The sequence below is a fragment of the Chiloscyllium plagiosum genome, unplaced genomic scaffold (assembly GCF_037043375.1).
Source record: "Chiloscyllium plagiosum isolate Xiang-an unplaced genomic scaffold, Cpla_swu_hap1 HiC_scaffold_10, whole genome shotgun sequence".
Taxonomy (NCBI): Eukaryota; Metazoa; Chordata; class Chondrichthyes; order Orectolobiformes; family Hemiscylliidae; genus Chiloscyllium; species Chiloscyllium plagiosum.
In genome coordinates, this window is record NW_028270148.1 from 7,923,775 (window position 1) to 7,942,028 (window position 18,254).

At 40.6% G+C, this 18,254-nt stretch overlaps 1 protein-coding gene across 2 annotated transcripts in view; it reads left to right on the top strand.

Annotated features, from left to right (window-relative positions):
- The window catches only part of LOC122552585 (regulator of G protein signaling 17-like), a 114,258-nt gene extending 96,820 nt beyond the window's left edge, over positions 1-17,438 (top strand). For both annotated transcript variants that reach the window (XM_087991059.1, XM_087991060.1), the window contains 2 exons: positions 14,822-15,059; positions 16,461-17,438. In XM_087991059.1, the coding sequence (XP_087847185.1) occupies positions 14,822-15,059; positions 16,461-16,664 (442 nt within the window). In that variant the 3' untranslated portion in view covers positions 16,665-17,438. The remainder of the gene's footprint in view (positions 1-14,821; positions 15,060-16,460) is intronic.
- The last annotated feature ends 816 nt before the right edge of the window (positions 17,439-18,254 follow it).

An 18,254-nucleotide genomic window follows, 5' to 3' on the forward strand; every position in this document is an offset into this window, starting at 1 on the left:
TGCTGTTTTAGCCACTGTCTTTATGTGGTGACTCCAGTTTAGTTTCTGGTAAGTGATAACCATAGGACTTGATAGTGGGGGATTCAGTGATGGTAACACGATTGAAGGTCAAGGGACGGTGTTTAAATAGTATATTCTTGCCTTATAGTTTTTTAACATAATCAGTAAGGATAAGCGACAACACCTCCTCCGTGATAATCCTCAATACTGGTGCGTACTCAGTCCATTACTATAATCTATATACACCTATGACAGTATGGCCAAATTCAATTTTAATTCCATTTACAAATTTGCTGGTGATACCACCGTATTGGGTCTGATCTCAACAGGAAGTGAGTCACAGCCAGAGTGAGAGACAAGCAATCGTGGGCTGAGTCCCGGAAGCATGTCGCAGGCTGGAGCGAGTAGGTCAGTCTGGGGGGTTGAGTCCTGGACAGAGGGCAGTACATGGAGGCAGTGAGGCCTCGTGTTCTGAAACTCAGTGTACCTGAATTCTGAAAAAAGGACCATAACTTGAGTTCTTTAAGGACATTTTTTTATTCTCACTTAAACTTTGTATGTAAACTCTGTATTCCCATGCTAGCTTTTCTTTTTACCTTTTCAATACTGTAATAACACTTAAAGTATCTGTACCTAGGTATCTTGTACTTGAGATGGCGCCCGAGAGGCGATATTACCAACCTTTCAATACACTCATTCAACTGCATGTGACAATAAAGGCTATCTTATCCTATTCTATTCTATTCAATTCTATAAATAATGATGAGACAAGTACAGGAAAGAGATAGACAGCTTAGTGGCATGATGCAAAGATAACAATATTTCCCTCAATGACAGCAAATGCAGGAGCTGGTCATCAACTTCAGGAAGCACGATGGAGGACATGTTCCCTGTCTGTATCAATGGTACTGAGGTGGAGGTGGTTGAGAGCTTCAAGTTCTTGTCACCAACAATCTATCGTCATCCATTCACGTTGATCCACGTCAAGAAAGCGGACCAATGCCTCTACTTCCCCAGAAGGCAAAGGAAATTCGGCAGGTCCAAAATGACTCTTACCAATTTTTATAGATGCGTCATAGAAAACCATCCTATCCAGATGCATCACAGCTTGGAATGGCAACTGGTCTGTTCAAGACTGTAAGAAGTAACACAGAGTTGTGAACACAGCCCAGTCCAACACAAAAACCAGCCTTCCTTCCATTGCTACCGTCTACATTTCCCGCTGCCTCGGGAAAGCAGCCAACATGACTAAAGACCTCCTCCCACTCTGGTTATACTTCCTTCCGCCTTCTTCCATTGGGCAAAAGATGTAAAAGTTTGAAAACGTACCAACAGATTTAAGAACAGCTTCTTCCCGCTCATATCAGACTGATGAATGGACCTCTCATATATTAGATTGATCTTTCTCTGCACCTTCTCTGTAGCTGTAACACTATATACTGGATTCTGTTCTATTACCCTAATATACTTATGTAAGGTATGATTTGTGGAGAGAAATCAGAGTTAACGTTTCCTGTCAAGTGACCCTTCCTCAGAGCTGGCGGTCTGATGAATGGTCACGTGACCTGAAACATAAACTCTGATTTCTTTCCACCGGTGCTGCCAGACTTGTTGAGCTTTTCCAGCAGCATCTGTTTTTGCTTTTAATTTACAACAGATGCAGTTTTCTTGGTTTTTTAATTAAGGTAAGTTTTGTCTGGTTAGAGTGCAATGTGGTACTTTTCACTGTATTTCGGTACATGTGACAATGATAAAATCAAATCAAAGAAAGAAAATGGAGTTGGTGATAACAAAAGGGCTTGCCTTAATTATTCCTGCTTCCCTAGATGCAGAGGAAGGGGTGCCGGTAGATTAGAAAATAATAAATGTGATATCCTTATTCAAGAAAGTGTATAAAGACACTTCTGGGATTTCCAAGCTGGTCAGTTTAACATTAGCTGAAAATGTGTTGCTGGAAAAGCGCAGCAGGTCAGGCAGCATCCAAGGAACAGGAGAATTGACGTTTCGGGCTTAAGCCCTTCTTCAACGTCGATTCTCCTGTTCCTTGGATACTGCCTGACCTGCTGCGCTTTTCCAGCAACACATTTTCAGCTCTGATCTCCAGCATCTGCAGTCCTCACTTTCTCCTCCCAGTTTAACATTAGCGGCCAGTAAGGTTGTGGAAACAATAATCAGGGAAAAAAACATCACCAAGCTGTTGGGGAAGTTTTTGTTTAATTAAAGAGAATTAGCCTGTTGCAAAAACAGATTGTGTTCAACTAATCTGATTGTATTATTTGATGAAGTAACAGAGGAAGCTGATAGAGGGAAAGATGTTGACAATGCATTGGATCTTAAGAAAACATTTGACAAGGTACCACATAAAAGGCTGGTTTATAAATTAGAGGCGCATGGAATGGGAGGGTTATTCTCAACTAGGATAAAAAAATTCATGTGGGGACAGAACACGTTGAGTCTGTGATTATTCATTACTTTATAGACTGGAAGATGGTAGACAGTGCTGTTCCCCAGTTGTTAGTGTTTATGGCCACTTTTTATCTGTTTATGTGCACATATGAGTGATCCAGGTATTGGAACACAAAGTAAGATTTTAAAATATACCAATTATTACAACCTTGTGGGTGTGATAAACCGTGAGGATGATATCGATTAACTGCAAATTGACATAGTCTTATAATGAATAAGCAGACAATCAGCAGATAGGATTTAATATGGAGAACTGTTAAGAGATACATTTTGACAAAAGTAATAGGTGGGGCAATATGGACTTTAGAGCAAGATTCTTAAAATCTGTACAGGAAGAGAGGAATCATATGCATAGATCTTAGAAGGACAATGTGTTCAAGACAACATTGCACAATTATTTGGATACAAATAGTGTGCAAGGGTCTGAGGGAACAGCAGATTAGCATTAGGTAATGACACTTATTTGAAGGGCTGGTACATGGCATGATGGACCAAATGGCTTCATTTTGTGCCATAACCATTCTATGTTTCTGTGAGATCGCAGTTTCGTAGTTTCATAATAAATGAAGCAGGAGTAGGCCATTTGGCCTGTTGAGCCTGCTCCGTCATTCATTAATATCATGGCTGATCTATCCATCGCCTCAGGTCCTCTTACTTGCAATATCCCTAATACCCTTAATTCACCTAACCATGCAAAAACCCATCCAACTGTGTCTTGAATATATTTAATGAAGCTGCCTCTACTGTTTCCTTGGGCAGAGAATTCTATAGCTTTACTACTCTCTGTCCTAAATCTACTTCCCCTAATCTTGAGGCCATGTTCCCTAGTCCTAGTCTCACCTACCAGTGGAAACAACTTGCCTGCCTCTATCTAGTCTATCCCTTTCATAATTTTCTATGTTTCTATAAGATCCCCTCTCATTCTCGTAAGTTCTAGCAAGTACAGTCCCAGGCAGCTCAACCTTTCCTCAGAGGATAAACCCCTTATCTGTGGAATCAATCTGGTGAACCTCCTCTACACTGCCTCCAAAGCCAGTATATCCTTCCTCAAGTAAGGATATACTGGCTTCTTCAACTGCATGTGACAATAAAGGCTATCTTATCCTATTCTATTCTATTCAATTCTATAAATAATGATGAGACAAGTACAGGAAAGAGATAGACAGCTTAGTGGCATGATGCAAAGATAACAATATTTCCCTCAATGACAGCAAATGCAGGAGCTGGTCATCAACTTCAGGAAGCACGATGGAGGACATGTTCCCTGTCTGTATCAATGGTACTGAGGTGGAGGTGGTTGAGAGCTTCAAGTTCTTGTCACCAACAATCTATCGTCATCCATTCACGTTGATCCACGTCAAGAAAGCGGACCAATGCCTCTACTTCCCCAGAAGGCAAAGGAAATTCGGCAGGTCCAAAATGACTCTTACCAATTTTTATAGATGCGTCATAGAAAACCATCCTATCCAGATGCATCACAGCTTGGAATGGCAACTGGTCTGTTCAAGACTGTAAGAAGTAACACAGAGTTGTGAACACAGCCCAGTCCAACACAAAAACCAGCCTTCCTTCCATTGCTACCGTCTACATTTCCCGCTGCCTCGGGAAAGCAGCCAACATGACTAAAGACCTCCTCCCACTCTGGTTATACTTCCTTCCGCCTTCTTCCATTGGGCAAAAGATGTAAAAGTTTGAAAACGTACCAACAGATTTAAGAACAGCTTCTTCCCGCTCATATCAGACTGATGAATGGACCTCTCATATATTAGATTGATCTTTCTCTGCACCTTCTCTGTAGCTGTAACACTATATACTGGATTCTGTTCTATTACCCTAATATACTTATGTAAGGTATGATTTGTGGAGAGAAATCAGAGTTAACGTTTCCTGTCAAGTGACCCTTCCTCAGAGCTGGCGGTCTGATGAATGGTCACGTGACCTGAAACATAAACTCTGATTTCTTTCCACCGGTGCTGCCAGACTTGTTGAGCTTTTCCAGCAGCATCTGTTTTTGCTTTTAATTTACAACAGATGCAGTTTTCTTGGTTTTTTAATTAAGGTAAGTTTTGTCTGGTTAGAGTGCAATGTGGTACTTTTCACTGTATTTCGGTACATGTGACAATGATAAAATCAAATCAAAGAAAGAAAATGGAGTTGGTGATAACAAAAGGGCTTGCCTTAATTATTCCTGCTTCCCTAGATGCAGAGGAAGGGGTGCCGGTAGATTAGAAAATAATAAATGTGATATCCTTATTCAAGAAAGTGTATAAAGACACTTCTGGGATTTCCAAGCTGGTCAGTTTAACATTAGCTGAAAATGTGTTGCTGGAAAAGCGCAGCAGGTCAGGCAGCATCCAAGGAACAGGAGAATTGACGTTTCGGGCTTAAGCCCTTCTTCAACGTCGATTCTCCTGTTCCTTGGATACTGCCTGACCTGCTGCGCTTTTCCAGCAACACATTTTCAGCTCTGATCTCCAGCATCTGCAGTCCTCACTTTCTCCTCCCAGTTTAACATTAGCGGCCAGTAAGGTTGTGGAAACAATAATCAGGGAAAAAAACATCACCAAGCTGTTGGGGAAGTTTTTGTTTAATTAAAGAGAATTAGCCTGTTGCAAAAAACAGATTGTGTTCAACTAATCTGATTGTATTATTTGATGAAGTAACAGAGGAAGCTGATAGAGGGAAAGATGTTGACAATGCATTGGATCTTAAGAAAACGTTTGACAAGGTACCACATAAAAGGCGGGTTTATAAATTAGAGGCGCATGGAATGGGAGGGTTATTCTCAACTAGGATAAAAAAATTCATGTGGGGACAGAACACGTTGAGTCTGTGATTATTCATTACTTTATAGACTGGAAGATGGTAGACAGTGCTGTTCCCCAGTTGTTAGTGTTTATGGCCACTTTTTATCTGTTTATGTGCACATATGAGTGATCCAGGTATTGGAACACAAAGTAAGATTTTAAAATATACCAATTATTACAACCTTGTGGGTGTGATAAACCGTGAGGATGATATCGATTAACTGCAAATTGACATAGTCTTATAATGAATAAGCAGACAATCAGCAGATAGGATTTAATATGGAGAACTGTTAAGAGATACATTTTGACAAAAGTAATAGGTGGGGCAATATGGACTTTAGAGCAAGATTCTTAAAATCTGTACAGGAAGAGAGGAATCATATGCATAGATCTTAGAAGGACAATGTGTTCAAGACAACATTGCACAATTATTTGGATACAAATAGTGTGCAAGGGTCTGAGGGAACAGCAGATTAGCATTAGGTAATGACACTTATTTGAAGGGCTGGTACATGGCATGATGGACCAAATGGCTTCATTTTGTGCCATAACCATTCTATGTTTCTGTGAGATCGCAGTTTCGTAGTTTCATAATAAATGAAGCAGGAGTAGGCCATTTGGCCTGTTGAGCCTGCTCCGTCATTCATTAATATCATGGCTGATCTATCCATCGCCTCAGGTCCTCTTACTTGCAATATCCCTAATACCCTTAATTCACCTAACCATGCAAAAACCCATCCAACTGTGTCTTGAATATATTTAATGAAGCTGCCTCTACTGTTTCCTTGGGCAGAGAATTCTATAGCTTTACTACTCTCTGTCCTAAATCTACTTCCCCTAATCTTGAGGCCATGTTCCCTAGTCCTAGTCTCACCTACCAGTGGAAACAACTTGCCTGCCTCTATCTAGTCTATCCCTTTCATAATTTTCTATGTTTCTATAAGATCCCCTCTCATTCTCGTAAGTTCTAGCAAGTACAGTCCCAGGCAGCTCAACCTTTCCTCAGAGGATAAACCCCTTATCTGTGGAATCAATCTGGTGAACCTCCTCTACACTGCCTCCAAAGCCAGTATATCCTTCCTCAAGTAAGGAGACCAGAACTACTCACAATACTCCAGGTGCAGCCTCACCAACACCTTGTACAATTGTTCTTAAATTCAATCCTCTAGCAATGAAAGCCAATACTCCGTTTGCCTTCCTGATTACCCGTTGCACCTGCGATTCATGTACGAGCACTCCTAAGTCCCTCTGCACAACAGCATGCTGCAATCTTTCACCATTTAAATAATACTTTGACCTACAATTTTTACTTCCAAAGTGGATAATCTCACATTTACCACATTGTACTCCATCTGCCAGACTTTTGCCCACTCATTTAACCTATCTAAATCTCTCTGTGGACCTTCCGCATCCTCTGCACAGTTTGCATTTCCACTCAATTTAGTGTCTTCAGCAAACTTGCACATGCTACACTTGGTCTTCTCTTCCAAATCGTTTAAATGTATGATGAACAGTTGCGGCCCAACACCGAACACTGCGGTCCCCGCTCACCACTGATCTCCAACCAGAGAAACACCTATTTATCCCAATTCTCTGCTTTCTCTCAGTTAATCAGTCCATTATCCATACTAGTACATTCTCCACAACCCAATGCATTCTTATTTTATGGATAAGCCTTTTATGCAGCACCATATCGAATGCCTTCTGGAAATCCAAATATACAACATCCACCTGTTCCCCTCCATCCAGTTAGCAGAGTACATGGGATCTCGGGCTTCAGAATGGTAAGGAGTACAAAAGCAGGAAATGCCTGTGAAGCTATAATTAGGCCACAATTAGAGCACTGTACCCAATTAGTTCTGATCGACAAATGGTTGTAAAGATCTTTGAGACAGAGCAGAGAAGATATACTAAGGCCATTCCAGGGATGGGTTGGTTTAGCTGCAAGGTCAGGTTGGAGAGGCTGGAGACATTCTCCTTGGATCAAAGGAGATTGAGGGGAGAATTGATCGAGATTGTGACACGTTTGGAAAAGGGAGTCAAAGAAAAGCTAATGCGACAAAAATGATGGGACACAGATATGAGGTTTTGGCTAACTGATGCAGTGGGGTGCTGTGAGGAAATCTTTTTTTGCATTATATGGTAATAGCCTGGGACACACTGCTATAAGGATGTAGGGAATGGAGATGAATGATTAATGATTTCAAAAAGATATTAGATGAACATTTGAGGGAATTAACACTCAGGAGAATGGGGATAGAGCAGAGGAATGAGACTGACTGGATTGCTCAGAGAACCCAGATGAAGTCAGTGGGCAAATAGCCTCCTTCTATGCAATCATGACCTTGGAAGAAGGCAAAGTCTGTACCTCATTTTGTAATGGTCCCGATTTGCTGGATTGTATGAGTCAGCAGTACAAAAATGGTCTCATATCTCAGGTGGTTGCTAGTTTAAGTCTTACACCAGATCAAGCAGGTATGCAATCACATTGAAATATACACACACAACAAACTAAGAAGTTAAAAGCTTTTAGTTTTCAGGTAGCAAATTAAATGATTATTGGATCAGGTAAGAAGGTAGAGTTAAAAAAACTTTTTCAAAATGTTAAATATATAATTTTTCTTATCATGGGAAAATATAACATTTCACAAATATTATTTCATAGCCAATGAAAGCATCTAACAGTAATTATGAAGTTAACGTGGCCTTTAAAAACCCAGCTGCATCTCATTTAAAAAGGTGCACAGGTAGACAGGGTGGTTAAGAAGGAGAAAGTCAGGACTGCAGATGCTGGAGATCAGAGTTGAGAGTGTGGTGCTGGAAAAGCACAACAGGTCAGGCAGCATCCAAGGAGCAGGAGAGTCGACATTTCTGATGAAAGGCTTATGACCTAAATGTCGATTCTCCTGTTCCTCAGATGCTGCTGACCTGCTGTGCTTTTCCAGCACCACACTCTCGAGGGTGGTTAAGAAGGCATTTAGCACCTTCATTGCCCAGACCTTTGAATATAGGAGTTGGGATGTCATGTTGAGGTTGTACAGGTTGATAGTAAGGCCTCTTCCAGTTCTGGTCACCCAATTAAAAGAAGCATATTATTAAGCTGGAGAAGGTTCAGAAAAAGATTTCCAAGGATGTTGCCTAGATTGGAGCATTTGAATTATATAAATAGGCTAGACATGCTGGGACGTCTTTCACTGGATCATAGGAAGTTGAAGGTGACCTTATCAAGGTTTATAAAATCATGAGTAGCAAGGGTCTTTTCCCTCAGATGGAGGAGTTTAAAATCAGTGGGAATATTTTTAAGGTGAGAGGAGAAAGATTTGAAAAGGACACGAGGGACAACTTTTTTACACTGAGAGTGGCTTGTGTGTGGAATGAACTGCCAGAGGAAATGGTGGATATAAGTACAGTTATAACAGTTAAAAGACAATAAGGACATGAATAGGATTTGGATAAGTACATGAATAGGAAAGGATTGGAGGGAATTGGGTCAAACATGGCAAATAGGACTAGTTTAGTTGGGAATATGGTCAACATGGACTAGATGGACTGAAGGGTCTGTTTCCATGTTGTACGACTCTATGAATCTATCTAAAATATGACACCCAACAGTAGAGTTATCCCCCTCGTACAGCACAGGAGGATCAGCAGGGAATTTATGCTCAAATAAAAGCAAAATACTGCAGATGCTGGAAGTCTCAAACAAACATACAGAAACTCACCAACCTTCAGTTTTGAAGAAGAGTCATACTGGATTCTAAACGTTAGCTCTGTTTCTCTCTCCACAGATGCTGACAGACCTGCTCAGTTTCTCCAATAATTTCTGTGTCAGGTGTACTTTGTCCTCATCTGTCTAAAGTGAGACTTCACGGCTTGACCTCTGACTTGGAGAAGTGTTCTGCCAAGAATAGTGCTTTCACACATTCATAGAGAGGAAATTACTCTCTGGTTCAAATCAGTCTGCCCTAAACAATTGTATTATCTAATGTACTGTAGTACATCGTCTCCTTGACCCCGCACCTGTCCTCTAGTTCCACCGAATCTCACTGCAATCACCTCCTAGCAAAAGTAAGAGAAAAGCCCAGGCTTCTTTAGAAACATGGAAAATAGGAGCAGGAGTAGTCCATTCAGCCCTTCAAACTTACTTTACCATTCAATATGATCATAGTTGGTCATCCAACTCAATAGTCTATTCCCACTTATAGTGTCATAGAGTCCTGCAGCACAGAGACAGGTCTTTTGGCCCAAACTGGTCTATGCTGACCAAAATGTTCATCAACGCTAACCCCATTTCCCTGTACTTGGCCCATATCCTTTGAAACCTTTCCTATCTGTGTATTTGTCCAAATGCCTTTTAAATGTTGTTAATGTACCCGCCTCAACCACTTCCTCTGACAGCTCATTCAATAGGCGTACCACCCTCTGTGTCAATAAGTTGCCCCTCAGGTTCCCTTTTATTCTGTCCCCTCTAACCTTAAACTGATGCTCTCTAGTCCTTGATTCCCTAACCCTGGGAAAAAGACTGAGTGCATTCACCCTATCCATTCCTCTCATGATCTTTTGCACTTCTATAAGAACACCCCTCAGTCTCCTAACTTGTCCCCCAAATTCTTTGATCCCTCTCGCTCCAAATGCTATACCCAACTCCTTCTTGGAATCATACAAATTTTGGCCACAGCTGCATTCTGTGATAGTGAATTGCACAGGTTCGCTACTCTCTTGCTGAAGAAATGTCTCTTCATCTCAGTCCTAAATGGTTTCCCCTTTATCCTTAAACTGTGGTGCTCTAGTTCTGGACTCCCCCGTCATTGGGAACATCCTTTCTGCACCTATCCTGTCTCATCCTATTAGATTTCTATAGGTTTCAATGAGATTTCCCCCTATATTGTTCTAAATTCCTGTGAATATAGCCCTAACTAATCCAATCTCTCTTTATGCATCATTGCTAACATCCCAGGAATCAATTTGGTAAACCTCACTGCGCTCCCAATGTAGCAAGAACATCCCTCCTCAGTAAGGAGACAAAAACTGCACAGTGGCTCTGTGATTAGCACTGCTGCCTCACAGTGCCAGAGAACCGGATTTGATTCCAGCCTTGGGTGACTGTCTGTGTGGAGTTTGCATGTTCTCTCTGTGTCAGTGTGAGTTTCTGCTGGCTACTCTGGCTGCCTCCCACGGTCCAAAGATGTGCAGATTAGATGGTTTGGCTTTGCTAACTTGCCCAGAAGTGTTCAGGCATGTGCAGGTTGGGTGGTTTAGTCATAGTAAATGTGGGGTTATGGGTTGTGGCGGCTGGGTTTGGATGGGATGCTCGTTGAAGAATTCATGCAGACTCGATGGGTCGAATGGCCTCTTTCCAGACTGTCGGGATTCTATGATTCTATCTTGGAAGATGACTACCAATGCATCCACTGTTCGTAGGATCTCTTCCTTAAGTGCAGGGGATTTATCAGCTTTCAATCCCATCAATTGTCCTAACATGACTTGGCTACTAATATTGATTTCCTTTTGTTCCTCCCTCTCACCAAATCCTGTGTTCCCCAAGATTTCTGGTATGTTATATATGTCATCCTTTGTGAACACAGAAGTAACATATACATTTAGTTGGTCAGACATTTCTTTGTTCCCCATTATAAATTCCACTGTGTATGACTGTAAAGAATCTATATTTGTCTTCACCAATCCTTTTCTCTTCACATACCTCTCGAAGCCATTATAGTTTTTTTATGTAGCTTGTCATATTCTACTTTTACTTTCTTAATCAATCCCTTTGTCCAGCTTTGCTAAATCCTATACAACTCTCACTATTTATTTTTTTTTTTCGTTTCAGACTAATTTGTTTGCCCTTTCCTTCAATCTAATACTATTCCTAATTTCCCTTTTTGGTCATGGCTTGGGCACTTTTCCCATTTTACTTTTGTGCGAGACAGGAATGAGCAATTCTTGCTATTTACCCATGTGCTCTTTAAGCTCCATATCATTGTAAGTTCCTCTATTTAGATTCTGGAGCCTAGTCTCAGAATTAACAAACTTGGGTCAAAATCAGGGAATTCCCTCCCTAGTGGCATTGTGGGGTCAACCCGCAGCAGGTGGATTGCAGTTGTTCAAGAACACAGCTCACCACCACCACCTGCTCAAGGGCAACTAGGGCCAGGCAATAAATGCTGGCCAACCAGTGATACCCACATCCCACAAATGAATAAATAAATAAGACCTCAGTCTCTATCTTGAGGAAGAATTCTATTGTATTATGATTGCTCATCCCCAACGGGCCTCACAGAATGAGACTGCCAATTATTCTTTTCTCATTGCACAATACCCTGCCTAGGATATCCTGATTGCTAGTTGAGGGTTCCTCAATGTATTGCTCCTGAAAACCATCCCAATACTCCCCTACACTTTGAGGAAGATTGAATTTAGGAGGGTTTTTTTTTTAAATGAGCATGGTGAAATGACCGAGCATGCATTAAATCCAAACTTATTTCAAAGTGGGGAATGTCTCCTGTGTACTCTTCGGCAGATGAGATCTTCAACTTTTTCCACTTTCCATTGTGTTTGTGTCAGTTGGGTTTAGTTCCCCTTTGGGGAAATTGTTCTCCTAACAGTGGCAGTGTTGTTGAGTAGTGAAGTTATGTGTCTGTTTATAGACTTGTTTGTGTTCTGTACATGAGTACCTCCCATCATTGTTTTTTTTCTCATTTTTCCACTTTCATATTACACAAACAAGTATGTCACTCAACAAACAGGCGAGCCTATCTGACCAATCATAACAGCCTCACAGCAATGGCAACAGAGGTGATATAAAAGTGGAAAAGGACTGAGGTTAGAGTAAATCTGTCAGTGCCTAAAGGAAACAACGACAGGTTCAGGTTTCAGCTGGTGATCCTCTGCCAGAACAGAGAGAGAATGCAAAACAACAACAATACAAAGAAGGAAATGGAGGATATCAACAGGTAAAAGTCATGTGTATCCAAATGCTAAATCCTATTACTGCTTTAAGGTCTTGCGCCTTGTTTTCTAAACACTCAGCTATTAATACCACCTATAAATTCTCCATTTATCAGCTCAAACTGTCATTTTTCGTGTGCTGAAAGACTTGTGCTGGCTGTTATATAGATATCAGCCTTTGACAAACTATATCTAACTGTGGACAGGGTCACAGCCCATCCCCAGTTGTCACAGCTGGCAAGTGGGCTGTGGAATTGATGCCACAGAACTGAAAGAGATGGAAAACTGATTCCTGCAGGAAATGTCCTCTCACATTGTTTCAGTATGGAGTCTTTTTCCTTGTCTGGGTGTGGGCAAGATGGGAATTTATCCCTCCTCCCTGGTTATCCTGAGAAGGTAATGGTGGACTTTCTCCATGAACTTCCACTGCTCTGTAAAGGTGCTGCTCCCTCTGCGATGGTAGGTGAGACTCTTTGGGATGATTACCTGATGATTATAAAGGAATGATCGTGTATTCTGAATCCAGAGTGATGTGTCGTCTGATGGGTATTTATGATGCATACTGCAGCCTTTAGTGTAAAGAGGGCATATAGAATCTAGAGGCACTGACCAAAAGATTTGTTGTGTCTTGGATAGTACTGAGCTTCTCAAGTGTTTTTGTCACTGGGTCTGTCCAGGCAGGTGGAGGGCATTTATCTTCATTGTTGACTTTGGCATTTGTACACAGCTTTGAATGGTCAGGAGTTGACGTACTCTGCCTCCATGTACTGTTGTCGTCAAGGTGTTGTTGGGGCACTTTCAAGTGAAGCATCTAATCAACAGTGAGCCCACCCAGGATGTATGACTTGGTAGATTCTCTGCCTTCTAAATCTCAACCACAGATGATAAAATGAACATTTATTTTGAATATATCAGAGAGAGAGAGAGACGTGTTCTATTTTGCATTCATAGTGAAATTATAAACAGCTTATGAAAAGCGTGTTTGATTTTGTGCCGAATACAGAAACCTTTGATCATGATGCTGTGTGTCAGAACAAGCTCTCTTCTCGTAAATTGAAATAATATAGTGTTTAAGGAGGGAGTGCTGGATAAACCACAAACATTACACCAACTAGTCTGATGTCAAATTGTGGACAAAACCTTGGAATCTGTGACATGGGATCAGTATCTGTAAGGGTTAATTAAGGGCAGTCACCATAGACTTGTGAAATGCAAACTGTTTTTGGCAAATAAAACAGAAAGTGTTGGCAAAACTCAGCAGGCCTGACACCATCTGTGGAGAGAGCAATGGAGTTAATGCTTCAAGTCTGTATCCTTTCATTACACCTTTTATCATTTAGTTACAGACCCAAAATATTAGTCCTCTTGCTGTCTCCACAGATTCTGCCGGATTTACCAGCTTTTTTTTGATGACTATTCAGAGTTCTAGCATCTGCAACATTTTGCATTTGTCTGTGCTTTCAAAAAGCTATCACAGAGCTGAAGCGATAAAGGCCTACAGTAGGTTTTCATATTGAATTCAATAAGGTGTCTGATTTGAAGGTTCTGAGCTGGCATAAGATGGTGACAGCTTTAGTAGAAAATTGGCTAGAGATAAAGAATTAGAATAAATAAGCATCGCTTAAACCCTCGAGGGCACACATTTGTTCTCTGTATCCTAAAAGATCAGGATTGAGCTAAGGAAGCACAATCTCAAATTGTTGACAACAGTAAGGTAACAGTTAGGAGAAACAGCCACGAGGTTTGTGAAACACCTTTGGGAGCTCTAAACAGGTTGGCAGGATGGGAAGGAAGATGGAAAATGCATGTGTGAGGTAATGCACTTTGGGAAGAAAAACAAGAAATGGGTGTGTGTGCTCAATGGGAAGTCACTACAAGGGGGAAATGAACAGAGAGGCCTAAGGGTGCAGAGGCAGAATTCCCTGCGGTTTCTATTGCAAGTAGAGAACTTATTTTTAAGAGTCAACTAAATGTTTGGTTTCATAAATAGAGACAAAATACGTGATAGGAAAGAAAAACTTGTTAGTCAGGAAACAAGTAGGGTATTGTGTATCATTTTAATGACCCAGTGTAGAAAACCATAGAGAACAACCAGCAAAGATTCATTGGGATGATGTTAATAATGGGAAGCTATAGTTTAGCAGGAGAGACTTCAGAGCTTGGGACTATTTCCATTTAGATAGATAATGTTAACAGAAGAATTAATTGAGATTTGGAAAATAAGTAATGGTCTAGGCAATGAAGGTGAAAGACATCTCTGACCCCAATGGTGAGAGATCATCTTTAATTTTTTTAATATCAAGTAGTCATAGAGAGGGAGTACAGAATATTTTGTTGCAACTGTGTTCAAGGTAGAGATCATTGCACTCTTAAGGGCCAAGGGGCATTATTTGTTATATGAAGATGCAGGGACATGTGAAGAGTGTTGGATTGCTCTAGCAAAGAGCCAGAGTAGACATCTTGGATCAAATGGCCTTTTTCTGTGCTGTAAAATTGAACAGATAAAAGAAGTCAATGTTTTAAGTTCTCTGCTGAATCTGGTAAATTTTAGTGTGAGTTGATCTGCTTACCAAACCATTTGTTTTCCTTTCATTAACTAGCAATGCTCTGCCGTCACTGGAGGAGATCACATCCTGGACACAGGGTTTTGACAAGGTGATGAGGACTGAAGCTGGCAGGAACATTTTCCGTGAGTTCCTGAGGTCAGAGTACAGTGAGGAGAACATGCTCTTTTGGCTGGCATGTGAAGATTTCAAAAAGGAAAAGAACTCAAAGGTAGTTGCAGAAAGAGCAAGGACAATATATGAAGACTACATTTCAATACTGTCTCCAAGAGAGGTGAGATAATTTCAGAAAGGCAATCGCAAGACTAAAGTGCCAAGATAACATTAGCAGTCGTGCTTTTTTCCTTTCCTTTTGATACAGGTTGTATTTTGAAAGGAGGAGGTGAGTTCAAGTAAGTTTTGTCAATAATTATCACCATCAAAGACTAATACTGTTAATAATAATTGATGCCAATTAGTATTGATATTGAATTATACTGATTGTAATTAAGAGTTAATATTTTATATGATTAGTTATATCAGTAAGAAATATTGGTAATAATTGATTATTGGCGAGTATTCTAATTACCCAGGACTAACCATTGATAATTTGTTTTTGACCTATTTGTACCATGTGATTACAGTAAACAATGAGCATTACAAAGAATTAATTGCTCATTTTGTGGTTGCCCCTGTGACTGTCAATGGTCAAGAGCCACTTGCCCAGGAATTGTCCCTATCAATGATAACGGTGCAGGCTCGAAGGGCTGAATGGCCTACTCCTGCACCTATTGTCTATTGTCTATTGTCTAACAATGATCTCTTGGTTTATGATATTTTACATTAGCTTATTCTTCATGATTACTTTCATGAACTTGAATGTTTTGGAAAACCAGAGAGTAAGCACAATCAGGCTAATGAAACCATTAGTAGCAGCACTCAAATGCATTTGCTGCAGTCAAATGATAGAACTGCAGTGAGGATGTGTTCTAAGTTGGTACTTGCTTGTTTTGAGCATTGGCCAAATTTGTCATGAACAGAGCTCACTGACGATACCACTGGCCATTCACAATACTAACTACTGTACTAACACTAGCCATTCATAAGACTTACTGTCTACCCTCTCAACATTGACCATTGTACTGATGAATGATCATTTATTATACTGACCACTTTCAGCAGTTGCAATTCATCTGGACCACAAATGGAATGGACCTCTAAACTGATCACTAATTTTCATACTAATGGACTTTCATAAAGCTCACCAGTGCATGTTCAAGGTACAAGCCACTCACACCCTGAGCCATTCGTAATTGTTATCTATATGATGACCATTGATATTAACCTTTCATAGTGCTGACCAATGATAGTATTGTTGATTGGCACTGTTGCCTGTGATGACAATATTGAATAGCAACATCATTGACAATTTAAACCATTCCCCATTAATATGACTGACCATTAATAGTACTGAGTATTTGCAACAGTTTGACGAACATTTATGAGGTTAACCATTGTGGCCAGGTCTGGTTAAAGACTGGAGACTGTGGTGGTGGCAAAGTCAGTGTCTATTTTGAACATATACGGAATGGATCAAATCAAGTTCATGTTGGGTATTTTCTGAATAGCCTCGAGTGAGATTGTGTACTAACTGAATATGCACTACAGTTATTTCTTTTCTTTGTGCTATTTGCAGGTGAGTCTTGACTCTCGTGTGCGAGAAATAGTCAACAGGAACTTGCTGAATCCATGCCCTCTTATGTTTGAGGATGCTCAGCTACAGATATACAGCCTAATGCACAGGGACTCCTTCCCCAGGTTCTTGAACTCTGAGATGTACAAGTCACTAATTGAAAAGCCTAAGACTTCCCCTGACACCAGCCCTGATGCTGAAAGCTAAGCTCGGACCTCCTGAAAGCACAAGGGAAAGGAACAGTGGCACTTGGAAACAGTTGTACACTCACACCTGTATTGCACACTCCTATATTTGCACAACTTCCATCACATACATGATAACATGCTTACAGATACAAACATTAGATGTGTACATTTATATAGTCACATTAACATGAGAGCAAATATACACAGTTATACACGTAGACACATGCATAGTTATTCAACAACATACCTGCATGCATTCATGAAAGCACATTTACTCCGGCATATAAGTATACATTTCCAAACATTTACACCTACAGTTGCTGACATCTTGTATTAAGACATTATCCACTTGTGTACACATACCAATACATGCACGCATACCAATACATGCACACATACATACACAGACACACATACACAGACACACACACGTGCAGAAATAATAATGATTAAAGCAGTGTAAAGCTCTGTAGCTTGCTTGCTGGAGATCCCTGTTTAGCTTTACTCAGGCTGTGGTGACTAACTGAATATGGAGTTCACCTTTAAAAGAAATATATACATATAAAATGATCGGAATAAAGGTTTTGCTCACTGCCTCGGTTACAAAAACAAACAAAAGCCAAGAATGTTTGTTCATGTTTTTTTAAGAAAAGATGTTTTGCTATTTGCTGAGACTGGATTCTTGTTCCCTTTAGCAACAACATGCCAAGTTGGTCACTGGTAGAATAGGTGACAAGATGCCTGCAATATCCCCAAACATTGATCGGAGCGAGTGAACACTGCCATGGTGGGGAGTTGGGAGGGGTGTATGGGGGTAGGGAGGGGGGTAGCAAGTGGCCCCAAAGAACATTTGCCTGCTCAGAGTGCAGAAGATGTAGCACTGTGACACTGTCTCCTGAGGCAGCTACAGGCAAGATTAGAAATGTTAGTCTCTCTTTCCTTACAGCAGGATACTGATGGCAGGATTTCATAAAATTTAATAAGCACAAAAAATTAAAGGGTACAACTTTATTATGGAGAACGAGATTCAAGTTTCCAGTGTCAGTAATTCTGATCATTTTGAGAGATAGAGAACCATATTTATTTATCTTGATAGAGACTGCAATTATTTTATATGTGTGTGCATGTGTGAGTAAAAGCTCTGGGATCTCTGTTACCTTTTTTTGTGGTCAGTGAATGTTTCATTCCTCTGATTTAACTCTATCTGTCTCTCTAACACGGCCAGAAATCTGTTTTGTTTCATTGTGAAACGTGACTTCGCTTGTGGCAGCTGACAGGTGTAGATAGGGTGGGACTTGTAGCTTCAGGTCCTCAGAAACTATAGCAGGGGTCTCCAAACCAAAGCAGAGTCTCCTGATAAAGTGGGGCCATATCTTTAGCAAGATCCAGTAAGGGCAGGGGGAGGTAGGTTAAGCTACACTGTGCAATTTCAGTGATTTATAGTGAGCATAATTGGAAGGGAAATTTGCCCAGTCTACACCATTCTGCTCAGGATATGTGCTGCATTAAAATCCTACCCATATTTAAAATGGGTCGTTGAGAGATGCCACAGGGTGATGTATTAAATTGCTAGCTGAGGTTTCTAGGTGAAACTGTGTTTTTTGCTTGT